This window comes from Caretta caretta, chromosome 4 (genome assembly GCF_965140235.1).
Source record: "Caretta caretta isolate rCarCar2 chromosome 4, rCarCar1.hap1, whole genome shotgun sequence".
NCBI lineage: Eukaryota > Metazoa > Chordata > Testudines > Cheloniidae > Caretta > Caretta caretta.
Genome location: NC_134209.1, coordinates 95,842,344 through 95,857,183, shown reverse-complemented (window position 1 = coordinate 95,857,183; position 14,840 = coordinate 95,842,344). Strand labels below are relative to the sequence as shown.

Sequence of the window (14,840 nt, the reverse complement as noted above, 5' to 3'; positions counted from 1 at the left end):
AAGGATCTGGGGTCATAGTGGATCACAATCTAAATATGAGTCAACAGTGTAACACTGTTGCAGAAAAAAGCGAGTATCATTCTGCATTAGCAGGAGTGTTGTAAGCAAAACACAAGAAGTAATTCTTCCGCTCTATTCCACTCTGATTAGGCCTCAACTGATTATTATGTCAAGTTCTGGGGGCTACATTTCAGGAAAGATGTGGACAAATTGGGGAAAGTCCAGAGAAGAGCAACAAAAATTATTAAAAGTCTAGAAAACATGATCTGTGAGGGAAGATTGAAAAAACTGGGTTTGTTTAGTTTGAAGAAGGGAAGACTGAGGGGGAACATGATAACAGTTTTCAAGTATGTAAAATGTTGTTACCAGGAGGAGGGAGAAGAATTGTTCTCCTTAATATCTGAGGCTAGGGCAAGAAGCAATGGACTTAAAATGCAGCAAGGTCGGTTTAAATTGAACATTAGGAAAAACTGCCTAACTTTCAGGGTGTTCAAGCACAGGAATAAATTGCCTAGGGACGTTGTGAAATCTCCATCATTGTACATTTTGAAGACCAGATTAAACAAACACCTGTCAGGGATGGTCTAGGTAATGCTTAATCCTGCCTTGAGTTCTGGGGACTGGACTAGAAGACCTCTCGATTCTAGAAGACCTTCCAGTCCTAAGATTCAGTGAAGTGGTTTCTTAATAAATATAATGATGTGTTAAGTCCATAGCAAGTTTTGCAAATTCCATTTGCTAAGAACATAATATAAGAAAGGACATACTGGGTGAGACTAATAGCCCTCTAGCCCAGTATTCTCTCTTCTGACAGTGGCCGGAACTAGATGCTCCAAAGTAAATGAACAGTACAGGGCAATTATCAAGTGATCCATCTGCTGTCATCCCCAGACCATGGGGTTGCATCCATGAACAGCTTGGCTAAGAGCCACTGATGGACCTATCCTCCATGAACATATGTAATTCTTTTTTTAATCCAGTTATACTTCTGTCTTTCATATAAGCTCCTGGCAATGAGTTTGACAGTTTGACTGTGCATTGTGTGAACAAGTACTTCCTTTTGTTTGTTTTAAACCTGCCTATTCATTTCATTGGGTGACCTCCCTTGGTTCTTGTGTTATGTGAAGGGGTAAATAACACTTCCCTATTCACTTTCTCCATGCCATTCATGATTTTATAGACCTCTAAGATATTCCCCCTTAGTCATCTCTTTTCTAAACTGAACGGTCCCAGTCTTTTTTATCCCTCCTCATATGGAAGTTGTTCCATACCCCTAATCATTTTAGTTGCCCTTTTCATAGACTTTAAGACTTTAAGGGACCATTATGATAATCTAGTCTGACCTCCTGCACAACGCCGGCCACAGAATCTCACCCACCCACTGCTGTAACAAACCTCTGACCTACGTCTGAGCTATTGAAGTCCTCAACTCATGGTTTCAAGACTTCAAGGTGCAGAGAATCCTGCAGCAAGTGACCTGTGCCCCATGCTGCAGAGGAAGGCAAACCCTCCCCCCACCCCTCCCAGGGCCTCTGCCAATCTGCCCTGGAGGAAAATTCCTTCCCTACCCCAAATATGGTGATCAGCTAAACCCTGAGCATGTGGGCAAGACTCACCAGCCAGACACCCAGGAAAGAATTCTCTGTAGTAACTCAGATCCCACCCTATCTAGTGTCCCATCACAGGGCATTGGGCATATTTACCTCTAATAGTCAAAGATCCCATCATACCATCCCCTCCATCAATTTCTCCCTACTTTTTCCAATACACCTTTTTTTGAGATGGGCTAACCAGAACTGCAGCCAGAATTCAAGGTGTGGGCATACATGGATTTATATAGTGGCATTACGATATTTTCTATCATATTGTGGATCCCTTTCCTAATGGTTACTAACATTCTGTTTGTTAGCTTTTATGGATAAAAGAAGACTAATAGCTTCTGCTGATGCAATATTTTATATCTGCAGAGAAGTATTTGGCTGGTCAAACTTAATGAAGATCAAATTTCAATTTATAAAGTCCAGATGCAGTGTTTTAATATTTTAATGTGAAATACCATACATCCATACACCCTCATAAGTCGCATCAGTCTTTGTTATTAGTTAAAAATATCTAGTAAGAAAAAGTAATAGAAACTAAATAACAGCAGGCATCTGTTTGGAGTGTGACTTTTCTAGATGGCATTTCTTTTTTGTCTAATGTAAATAATACAATTATTATTGCAATTATAGATGATTCCCTACAATCAGAGACCCTCCTGTATGCTAGCTTCTCATGTTAGTTATAAAACCCTGCAGTTTTTACTGTAGTTTTTCATAATGGCCAAGTAAGCTTCAATTTGCTACATTTTAGAGACCCTGCAATTGTACCTTTTGAATTGACATGTCATGTGACTGTTTTGACATAGTAATGATGATTAATAAAAGTAAAAAATCCTCTTAACTTTGAGTGCTGCCTTGAAAGGAAAAATAATATTCTGTTCTTTTGATTAGTTGTTAGAGCAATGTTTCCTAATAATCGAGATTGTTTAAAAATTTTGTTTTATTGGGGATGTTTTGCCTCAAAGAAGCTTATGGTTATTACAATTAATAGTAAGTATTTTAGCACAAAGTGTTCTGTGGCCACATTAAGCCTGAATAAAGCAAGTGCACTTAATAAAGCACGAGGCTAAGTGAAACTGGAATTCTAAAAAGATTCTGCCAGGACTGTAAGTTTTGCTCTATAAAAGGGATCGTTCACTTGAATGTCAGTTAAAGGACAGAAAGTTATGGGGTTGGAGAGAGGACCAGATACTAATCTTTATACAGAATTAACAAGTATACACAGTCATTTTCTCTTCCATTGTCTTACACTGTCTACTTGTCTAACTGGGTTACTTAACACTATAAATTAGATGTCTATAACAATTAAAACATTATGAAAACTAAATTTCCAGTACCTGCCTTCATAAATGGAATATTTAAGAAACTAGCATAGACATAAAACAGTTGACTGTCTAATAGGTTTTATATTATATAAAAGAATTTATATCTCTTTTTCAAGTATGGGACTTGACATTAAAAGAAAACTGTTATAACCTGAGAGAGAGGGTTTAATTTGAAAACCGTTTTTGAGATAATCTGATGTATTTAACTGCCACCCAGTGGTCAGTCAGAATATTGCCATAGGTTTTTTGTTAAAAGCTTGTACAAATATTATATAGTAGGAAGGCATAACAATGAAAACTGTTTTCCTTGTTTTTTGTTTGATTGAAGATAATGATTTTCATATATTTTATTTTTAAAACTGTAATGCTAAACCATTTCCCTCTCCTTTATAAATTTTATCTTCAATTACAATTCATTTGAAATATAAAGACTGAATGATAAAAAAAGTTTTACCTATAATTGACTATTTACTCTGACTAACTTCTAGCTATTTGTCGTTTAATCCCCATTCTTTTGTATTTTCATGCCACTGTTGTCTTATGCTTACCTCTGGCTGCCTTCACATGTTGTCTGCATCTGCACACTTCTCCATCTTCTGCTCCACAGGGATACAAAACTGTACAGAGGTATACCACTTTCAAAGCCTGCGTGAAGAAGGAACTCTATAGCAGATAAGTTACGGTATGTGTTAGCTGCTTAGTCTTTCTAAGTGTGCCAGCATGCTGATGGGAATGGCTGCATGTTAAACTGCCACTGTTCTGTTTTGCCATTACAGAATTAAGGAATAGATTATCAGAATGTGATCATCATAGTATTTTACAAGGTCATATAATTCTATTTCAGGCTATCATTGTTTTGTTGGCATATTGCTTTGTTTGTACTGTATTCAAGAAAACGCTTCTTCTCCCTCTCCCACAGCACAGATTTTGTGAGTTTCTGTTGGTATTTTCTGTCTGTTTTGTAACTAGTTTTATTCATGCTTCAGATAACTCTGTATGATATATATGGTACTAAAGACATCTATAGTAAAGGTAGATTTTCCCTTCTCCCACTGAGAAATCGTTATTTAATTTAATTCCACTTTAGTTTGAAAGTGTACATATTTTTAATAGCTTGGTGTATTTCTAACATTGCTGCTTGAACTATCTTTCCATTGAAAGTGTGTGTTCATGCTTTTTTGTGATTTAAGGTCATAAATGCCAATTTTTTTTCCTTTCTGTACATAACAGACTCATAGACTCATAGATATTAAGGTCAGAAGGGACCATTATGATCATCTAGTCTGACCTCCTGCACAATGCAGGCCACAGAATCTCACCCACCCACTCCTGCAATAAACCTCTCACCTATGTGTGAGCTATTAAAGTCCTCAAATCATGGTTTAAAGACTTCAAGGTTCAGAGAATCCTCCAGCAAGTGACCCGTGCTACAGAGGAAGGTGAAATAATAATTGTATAGTAGCTACTCATGGGGCATTAACAACTAGTTTAGGTCCCAAACATAGTTTCATGGGGGGGAAAGGGGCCTGTTAGAATCTGGCCCTACACACCCACTGTACGATCACTAGTCTGTTGCAAGTGGAAACAATTGCTAGGTCCCATGTGCTTCCAAACCAACTGGGTCTGGCTAGAGTGTAGTAACTGTTTTAGCTCTGGAACCGTAGGCCAGACTCGGACCACCTGTCTTATGTCCTTCCTTGGAACATGAGATGCTGCCATCCAGCTGCCATAGACTCTGAAATCAGAGTCTGAGGCCTCCCAAACAGCCCACTCTCCATCCACAGTCATTTACACACACTGCTGTAGAGCTCCACCTAGGCTCTTAGCTTCTAGTTTAACCCACTTGGGAACAACATAGCAGGAAAGCAAGGAACACATGCTTAGCAATAGAATTTCTTAAGCATAATTACTTTACACTTAAAGCACTTAAGAGTTACAGATCTTTGAAAACCACAAAACCCCTTGAGAAGCACCCTCCCTTAGGCTGATCTACCCTTCCTGTGAGTCTGAGGTTTGTCAGTGTTTCAGGCTTCACAGAGTTCCTCCTCTCCTCTCTCCTTCAAGTTGTTTTTACTTGTGGCCATTATCATTCCCTGCACAGAGCAGAATGAGGCCACTGTCTGTTAGCCATTTACTCAGACTGAGAAGCTACATGCCCACCAGTCATGCTTCCCCCTTTTCCCCTTCAGGACCTTGTGTAGAAAGCCCATTGTTGCAAACAAAGTTGTTGGCCCCTGATTGGGATTTTAGTGGCTCTTAAGGGGACCATCTATATAGCAGTTTGTCATTCCCCGCTTGGGTAGATGTACATGCTCTAGCTCTGCTTGAACTAGTGCCTAAAAACAGCAGTGTGGGCATGGGCAGCCGCTCAGGCTAGCTGCCTGCGTATGTGCCCAGGGACTCAGGTGGGATTGTACTCGGGCAGCTAGTCTGAGCCAACACCCGTGTAGCTGCAGCTATGCTGCTAATTTTAGTATTATACCTCCCAACTGCTGTGTAGATGTACCCTTAGTGTTAGTCCATCAGCAAGGTATCCAACACCTTTGCTGGGCAGAGCCACTCTCAGGAGTGTAGTACAATAGGTTATCTTTGGGTATGTGCAGGCTTGTGCTGTCTGTATCCAAAATTTCCACACACACACACACACAAGATAGAGCTCAAAATTTGACTCAGACATATCCCACACTGTCACATATGAAACTTAGAATCAGTAGGACTTTATTTCCAAAAAAGAAAACTACATTTTGGTTACACTTTGTAGTTTAAAAATCCTATGTGTGGGTCCAACCCAAATACTGCAGTATTGTGTTAGTGCCTCAGAACTGGAAAGTAACTCATTCTAAACAGGCAAAACTCTAGTTTCTCTGCACAAGTGAAGTGAAGTTTAAATGACAGGTGAAGTGGTAAAAACAAAGTGATTTTTAAAATTCTTTCAATTTAATAATCTAACTGGTTAGTCACACAGGGTAAGAATTATTTTAGATCAATTTTATCTTCACATCACCTCTAAGGCTCACTATTTTGATTCCCAGTTTGGTAACCTGAGCATTATCTTTCTTTCCTTTGTTCCTACCTTATTCAATCTCTCGTTAACTAAAACCCTAATCCTGCAGTTTCTTCCAGGAGTACTTTGTTTTCTCTTCCCCAATAGTCCTTACGCATCCTCCTTTTCCTGTACTGTTATATGCCTTGACATACCTTTGTTTGTCTCTTTATACTTTAGACTGTAACTTCAGGGCAGGTATCAGGTCTTAAATAGATTGGTAAAGTGCTGTACATTTACTGTGCCTTTTTAGTGAGTTTCAATAGTAAGTATTTACCAAATTGGAACAAAATGTTATCACTGAGAAGAACTCCAAAACATTAATATTAAACCTAGTAAAATTCTGTTGACATGAGAGGCTTTGTGCTCTAAGCATCAAGTATAAGTGCCCATACTCCCTGAAACCAGAGTTTTAAATCCAAGCAGAGTTAATTCATCCTTCTGACATAGTACACTGCATGGTATTCAGTTTATCTATGTGTAGACTCTTTCAGGTGAGACTGAAAAACTGAAGTCCTGTCTGATGTACCTGGACATTCTCTTGGGGCTTCTTGCAAGAGTTGGTCTTTTAACCTTCTTTGCTGAAGCTAAAACTCCCCCTTCCCTTAATGTGCACCAATTGGTTAATGCCCTCGACCCTAGTGGCAGTTGCATTTCAGTAGTGATGTATGAAACATACCATATGTACTTTGTGAGGTAATTTTAGTTCCTTTTGGATAAAAGATGTTACATTCATTTATAATACTAATCCATGTTATGAAGATTGTTGAGCTGAAATTGAAGCAAGCTTTGGCCAACTTTATTAATTAAAAACATAAGTGATGTGATTTTGAGCCTGCTGCTCTGAGAGTTGTCTTGGGGACAATAGAACCTGCACTATTCACACTATACGTGTTATGGAATGAAAGTGAGTTTATATACCCTTTTAAAAAGTCATTGCAAAACTAAACTACAGAATAATTGAAAAGAGAATAAAGGCAGAGCCATTAACCAGTGTGAAACTGAACATTTATTTCAGAAAATTAATTAATTTAAACACCAACCTCATGTACAAAGAAACACATAGTATGTCTGCAATATAAAAATCTGCCATATAGATCACCCAAGGTTAGATGCAATATGATAACTCTCAATTTTACTGTTGTTCCAAATATAAATGTAAAGACTTTAGTCTATACTTTGATATGATTTGTATGGTAAACTTAGATCAGTAATAAAAGATATTTAAATATTTGGCATGCTTATCACTGATTATACCACACTTGGAATCTGTACCCAAAAAGAAACAGAAGCACATTCTGCTATGTGTTACATATCTCTAAACTGCACTAATGACATTTGCTTCACAGCATGAAGCATGCTACCCTTATAATAAATAATGAAATCTGTCTTTGGGGAACAAGATCCAAACTTCGCCTGGTTCAAACAGTTAACAATAGTCTTGCAGATTTTGTCTCTCTTTCTCTGTGGCTGTCCCTGCAAGGCATAGCACGTGAATTAGCATCAGTAGGAGTTCATTTGGTTGAGGAGGAAAGGGGACAAGAAACTGTTAAGTAAAGACAATGGAAGACTGATATTATAAGTATGAATTCTAAAAGCTAATTTATGTTTTCTTATTCAGTTTCTTATCTAATATAAATGTTTTATACAAACAAGATTTAGATTTGTCATGTGGTAAAGGTTTTAAAAACCTTTAATTTCTATGCATTCCCAATGTACAATTCTCGTAATAAAAGGCTATCTTTTTATACACTTAAACTTGACCATCATAACAAGCAATATTAGGAAAACCAGATAATTGTCTCTGAAACATTGTTGCTAGGTCTTTTCTCTGAGGCAGGCAAACTGAAAGGTGAGCAATGACTTCTCTTTACTGATTGTGCAGAAAACTGGGATTACAAATCCAGTTTTAGTGTTGTGTGAACAATAGTCTTGTAAAGTAGATGGATTATATTGGATAAAAAGATTGAATATAGTAATGACACAGTTTGTTTGGTTTATTGTTTAATTCTCTCAACTATTTTTCACTCATAATTTTAGAGAAAATTTTAGATCATATTGGATTCATAACTGAAGAAAGTCTAGTTTTAAGCTCTGCAAGGAAGAATCTTACACTCCAAAATGTGCTGTACTTCAGTCAGTGTTTGTTACACAGGGGTATTTGTTATTTGACTGCTGACTATGGACTGTGTTCCCAGCCACGTAAGAGGAAGCTAGCATCTCCCATTTCTTCTAGAAAGCATATTGACATTACGCCTCTCAACACAAGTATCAGCTGCCAGAGCCTTTCCCTGCTGCCAGAATCTTTCCCACAGCTTGCTTTTCACTGGGAAGTGTAACTACATATCCCTGACATGCTGCCGCCAGTGGTGTGCAGTGGCAGCAGCGGCTTATTTGTGATGGTAGCTACATTTACTTCAGATCAGATTTGGAAAGGCCATGTTAAGAACCTTCAGAGTGCACGTATGAAGCTTTTCCTCATCTAAATGTGCTGGATTGCAGGCCATCAAACTAGATAAGGTAATTTTTCATCTTGGAAGTTCTCGATTGAGGGCCTTTAAAAATACAATACGAGACCCATTTTTCTTTTCATACATTTTACAAAGGGGCAAATTGGGTTGTGCATCTAAATACATAGAGTGAGTATATTAAATAGTCTAAAAAAACAACAAGACAATACACTCACTTAGAAAAGGGTGAAAACATTGGAGAGTGTGATTTTTAGAGGCAAAAATTCTCCTAATTTGATATACTGAGACTAACTACAGCAGTGCCGGCACATTAGAAATACATAGATAAATGGCTAGAGTAGCATGGTTTCTAAGTGTATTTTAAAAATATTGAATTTATGCCCAGGAACAATTGATGAATTTATCTTACAAATTTAAAAGTAAAGATAAATCTATGGTTACCTTGCCCCTGTAGTACCTGATCTTTTGTTTATCGTTAATGTATGTAAGTAAATTACACAAGATGCATGTGACCAGGGAACTAAGTAACAGACTCAGTGATGTGTCAGAGGTCACACAGGAAGTCTTGCAGAACAGGGAATTGAACCCTAGGCTTCTGGGTCCCATGTTAGAGCCCTAACCACTAGACCAGGGATCTCAAACTCCAATCACCAGGAGGGCCACATGAGGACTAGTACATTGGCCCGAGAGCCGCATCACTGACACACACACACCCCTCCACTGCCCCCAGCCCTGCCCCCATTCCACTCCTTCCACGAGGCCCTGCCCCACCTCTTCCCACCCCTTCCCCACCCCCATTCCAACCCCTTCCCCAAATCCCTGCCCCAGCCCCGCCTCTTGTCCTCCTCCTCCTCTGAGCGACTCCCCACTCCCCCTTCCTTCCCCCTGGAAAGCACTAAGCACCACCAAACAGCTGTTTGGCAGCGGGAAGTGCCTGGAGGTAGGCAGAGGAGCGGGGACGCGGAGCACTGGGAGGAGGGGGTGCAGGGGGCGGGGAGCTTGGCGGCCCGCAGGAAATAACTCCAGGGAGGCACAGGGAGCTTGGCGGGCCGCAGGAAATAACCCCGCAGGCTGTGCATTTGAGACCCCTGCACTAGACCATCCTTGCTCCCTATTCAGCCTACTCTCTTCTGGGTATTTGTCAATGTCTCAGAACTGCAGTACCATTCAGCAGAATAGTCATTTTTTATAGGATGCTCCAGGATTGAAATAACAGAAATCTCATAGTTCAGAATTGACATAACAGTGCAAGAAAGTTTGTGTATTATCTGCCTTCATTTTATACTTGGCTATAGCCATTGCCATGAGTCTTCTACAAGCACCAAGATATTTTGGTATTTTTATTTTATTGTGTAAAAATGTGAACCTTTTGATACAGCTATGAAAATGAAGAAATTATCTTAAAAGCAGGAGACTTCTGAACAAAAGGATATGTTTTCATTTAGCTACCAATATAGACTAAGTTATTGGGTGAATACTAACCATGTGCTTGTGGTGGAGGTGCAGTTCTGGAAACTGCTTACTTACCTTCAGACAGATCCACAACCATGTTCATGTGCAAGGATCTGCATATCAGACCTGAAAAAGAGCTCTGTGTAAGCTCGAAAGCTTGTTTCTCTCAACAGAAGTTTGTCCAATAAAAGATATTACTTCGCCTGTCTTCTCTCCCTAATCTGAGGATTTAGCACTTCCTGGTTGTAGTAATGAAAAATTTACCTAGTTTGTATGAACACCTGTAAAATATAATCTAGTGTCAAGGAATTTAATGCACATTGTCTGTTTCTAATTCTATACTTGTTCATTTTTAACAGGAGACCCCAAAATATGGTTTGAAGGATTACTATGTTTGTGTGACGACTGTAACAAGCGAACATTTAAGAGAGCTCTGGAAGCAATTTCGGAGTCGAGATACGCTAGGATAAAAAACTGAAGGAAAGAAAAAACTTCAGCATTTGGTTGCTACTATTTTTCCTAGATATTGTGTGTGAAAAATGACATAACACAGGTAAACTATGTAGCTTTCACTTGCAGCACTATGCACTGAATCACCATTGGGTTTTTTCACTTGATTTGCTGCTCTATTCATGGATTTCTTTCAACCACTTTTTCAGTATGTGTTTTGTTTTTAGGGTTGACTTACACTGTCATCTGGCCTATAAAAGTATATGTTAAAGAATGTGTATTTAAAGAAGTGTGTTGTTTATATTTATTTTGAGATGTGCCTTTCATTTAAAGAATTTTTTTTTTCATTCTGGTGAATGTGCCTTTTGGCAGTGGTGAAAAATTATTTCCATGTGGTGGGGATGTGAATTTGTTTTTAGAAAATGAATATTATATGAAATTTGTGTTAAAACAGGGATGAGAATGCACTTTGTAGCAGAACAGTTGCATAAGTGTGGAATGTACAGGTTGTAAGTACTCATGAGTCAACAAAGCTGTCATTTAAAAACAACTATAAGTCGCAGTTGTGATATAGGATAATGTGAATTATTGATTGCTGTTAATTAAGAGGTACTGATGTCCAACAGCTGTAAGTCTTACTGTTATAATCTTACTGATTCAGTTTAATAAAATGTCCTGATTTTAAGATGTCTAATTGTGTACAATATAATGAAAATAAAATGGCAAAGTATTAGCTAATATTTGTATCATGTTAGGTAATACAATGCCACTTAATATATAGCATTGTGTTTCTGTAACTTTTTTGCCAAAGTACGGATTTCAGCTTAATTATGTATTACTTGTTAATAATGCACTTTTCATAAAATTTGGGCATGGTATGGGGCAGAAATTAATCCTATCCAGTTCTGCTAGACTGGCATGCAGTACTGAAAAAATATTGCCCCCGGGGTGTGGCTTTAAAAAAATTAAAAGGAATGCATGCAATAGCACAGAGCTACAGCCAGTTACAAAATGTTACAATGGTAAATGTAAACACCATGAGACTTTGGAATTCTACCTGAATCAAATTCTAGAATTAAATAATAAGTTTTAATACAGCTATGGGTTATGCAAGCAATCTGTAGCCTCCCTGGCCTCATGTCTGTAGATTTCTATGTTGTGAAGAATGATTTTGTTGTTGTTTTGTTGTTGAATTAGGCCCTAAAAAGTCATGATTAATGGAGCACAATTCCGCTTGTTTTTACATATCCACAGTCTTTTTTGTTTGGCTGGGGGGGCAGGTTTGCCTCAATGTAGCAATTGCATTTAAAAGTTTTGCACTGCTTTTACAAGGCTACAAGGCTGATAGCATAAAGTAAATAAAACCCTAATACTAACTCACTTTAACACACACGATTTTAATGTAATTCTTAGGAAAATTTATTGAATATGAAATTAATCAGTATTGACATAAAAGCAATCTGTGCATGAAAACGGATTATCTAATATTAATCTATTTACATTGTTATCAGTTGTAAAAAAAAAAGGTTTGGTTTAGTGGTGCAATTCAGTCCTTAATCAGCTATTAGGCACAACATACTGTTTTTAATCTTTCATTGTTATCACAAACACAACAAAGAGTTTTATTCTTTCATCATGTAGAATGTGGCTGTCTGTCACTCAAAGACCATATAGTATCTTTAAATGCATGAATAGAAAAGAATATGTTTTCTTCTATGTTAATAAGATGAAGTTTCAGGACTAATCAATTTACAAAGGTTTTATTCATTTTTTTAATTGACTTTAAAAAAAAATTTTTTAGAATTTCCACTTTCAGAAATATCAATGTTAGAATGTTTTCTTTTTACATGGCTTATCTGGCTTTAGGTAAAAATCATATAATAAGAAAATACTAGCTAGAAAAATGTCAGAAATATTCTACTGTAGACAGCATTTCCGTGACAAATACTCAGGCAGTCCCTACTGCACTCTCCTCTCACAGCTGACAACTAGAAAATCAAAGAGATTTGTACTAATGCTGATAGGCCCTGATGTTGTAATTAACAGTATGCAGTGGACTGCTTTTTCAATGTGCAATCAATTGCAGGACCAATCACAATGTATGTAAAATCTTGGTATCATTTTTCCAATTTGTATTTTTTTCTATATGGTGCCTAAGTACAGTAGATTGGCATAAAATAGAATATAGTACTGTCAGATTAGTTCATAAGACTGTGCTTTCTGCTTTTGTTTATTAGTACAATAACAATAAATTATGTAACAGTACACTAATATGAAAAAATATGCTTGTCATATTCTTGTTTATCTCAAAATAAACGCACTTGAAACAAACTAATTTCCTTTGTTGCAGTGCAGATGAATCAAATTATGGGCTAGCTTTAGGGGTGGGCGGACTAGGCGACTGCCCACGGTGCCATTCTAAGGGGGGGCGCCTCCAGAGCAGGGGTTCCTTTCCTCCCCCTGCTGCTTGGCTCTGCTGCCATCTGCAGCCAGCTGCAGCTCCGGCCCCACACTTTGGAGCAGCCTCTGGCCAAGCTGTTCCTAGGGGTCTGTTGTGCAGAGCGGGGCAGTGGGAGGCTGATGTTGGGGTGTCCCCTTTCCCCTACCTGTGTACCCGGTCTCCTCTGAGCTGGGGTGAGGGTAGTCTGTACTGCTGCTTCTGAGTCAGGAGTGGGAGCTGCTGGCCGGGGCTGCTGTCTGAACAAGCCTTCAGACTAGTGAGTGCTGTGCTTAAAGTGACAGTGCGCTGTCTCTCACACTCCCCCAAGACACACACTTTGTCTCTCTGTCACTCCCCCAACACACACACTCTGTCTGTCTGACACTCTCTCTCTGTCTCTCACACACGCGCACACACACACACTTTGTCTCTCTCTCACTCCCCCAATACACACACTCCCCCCCGCAAATACAATTGTATTATTGTTATTGTTCTTATTACTTCTTGGTACTGCATGTTGAAATGTGCAATGCACATATATTCTCTATAATTTTATTCTTTCAGAGTTCTTTAAGGATTACAGTGCTGTTATTTTAGTTTTTTGATTGGTCTGTGCATTTCATAATTTTATTTATCTCTTATGCTTAAATTTAATTCTTTGAGTTGTGAGTTCTAAAATGCCTAACCTGTCCTGGCTGGAGTAATTATCATTATTACTTTTATTACCATATTGTGCTTTGCCATTCATTATTTAAAATGGTACAATCAAAGAATAGTATCCTTCTAGAATGTAAATTTAGCTTGTACTCGTCTTAGCAGTGCCCGTTTAAAAAACATTAGCTAAACACATAATTTTAGACACTATGCAGATGAAGATCGCTTATTTTCAAATTGTAATTTTAGTTACATCTGTAAAATAACTTAAAATTTGTATGAAAATAGATGCAATTCCAAGTATGATACAGATAGCAATGATAATGTCAAATGTTAGTGAGGCACGTACATGATTGTGATTGGTAAACATAAATGCCAAAATAATTAGAAAAATAAATCCTCGTTCTTAATAAAAGAGAAATAAACCTTAATCACATATGTTAAAATTAAGTAAATATGTTTTTCATGGAGTGAAAATCAATTAACTACAATAGAGTAGATAACGGCAGTGACCTAGAATTTGTCTGTTAGAGATTTTAAGCATATTTTATTTATTTTTATTTATCTCTACTAAAGATAGTTTACAAAGTATCAAACTTATGTTTCTGATTTCTATGTTAGAGCTCCAGAATTGATACTTGAAGGCTTGAGATTGGGAGTATCTTGCTGTATTATCTCTTGATTGTTCTAAATTTACATATAAATCTAAAATATGGCTTTAATTGGAGTTTGTATGTATTCTTTCTTTCTTTATATATGAGTTAAATACAGTGCTCCAGTCAGCTAATTCCTAAGTTATTATCTACAAAAATAATCCTAGAGTTTTTAGGTGCCTAACTGGCCTCTGGAATAATGGTTAAAGTTGCCCCACCCTGCCAAAATCTGAAATGGCATCCTTGGTGAACCAAGAGTGGCCGGAGGGCTGCAGGAGGGCAATGGGCTCTGGCAAGATGAAGTCCCCATGTGATAGCGCAAAGCTCGCCTTGAGCCTCAGTCAGAGTGCCAGGCACCACGAGCCACCACAGCAGCGCAGAAGTAAGGATGGCCATATACCATGCCACCCTTACTTCTGCACTGCTGCTGGCTGTGGTGTTGCCTTCAGAACTGGAGGCCTGGCCAGCAGCTGCTGCTATCAGGCTGCCCTGCCAGTGCTTAATTTGTGCTGGGACTGAGCTCTGGCACCTCTTTCAATACAAATTAAGCACTGAGGGGAGGCAGCTGGGCCCAGAGGTGATGGGAGGGTGGGGAGCCTGTGGGGGCCAGGGGTGATGGGGGAACACCAAAATACAAGTTCACCCATGCTGCCATTATCCCTAAGGTTGGGGCTGCCAATTTTGGTTGGACATATTCCTGGAGGTTTCATCACATGACATAATCTTTAATTAAAGACTAGTCTTTAATTCC

General features: G+C 38.3%; 1 protein-coding gene across 11 annotated transcripts in view; it reads left to right on the top strand.

Moving 5' to 3' along the window:
• The window catches only part of MICU3 (mitochondrial calcium uptake family member 3), a 153,335-nt gene extending 140,658 nt beyond the window's left edge, over positions 1–12,677 (top strand). For 6 of the 11 annotated variants that reach the window (XM_048848154.2, XM_048848153.2, XM_048848149.2 and 3 more), the window contains one exon: positions 10,252–12,677. In XM_048848154.2, the coding sequence (XP_048704111.1) occupies positions 10,252–10,362 (111 nt within the window). In that variant the 3' untranslated portion in view covers positions 10,363–12,677. Of the gene's footprint in view, positions 1–3,533; positions 3,609–10,251 lie in introns of all 11 variants that reach the window. The other 5 variants (XM_075127887.1, XM_075127886.1, XM_075127884.1 and 2 more) reach the window with 1 other exon arrangement.
• Positions 12,678–14,840: the final 2,163 nt, after the last annotated feature.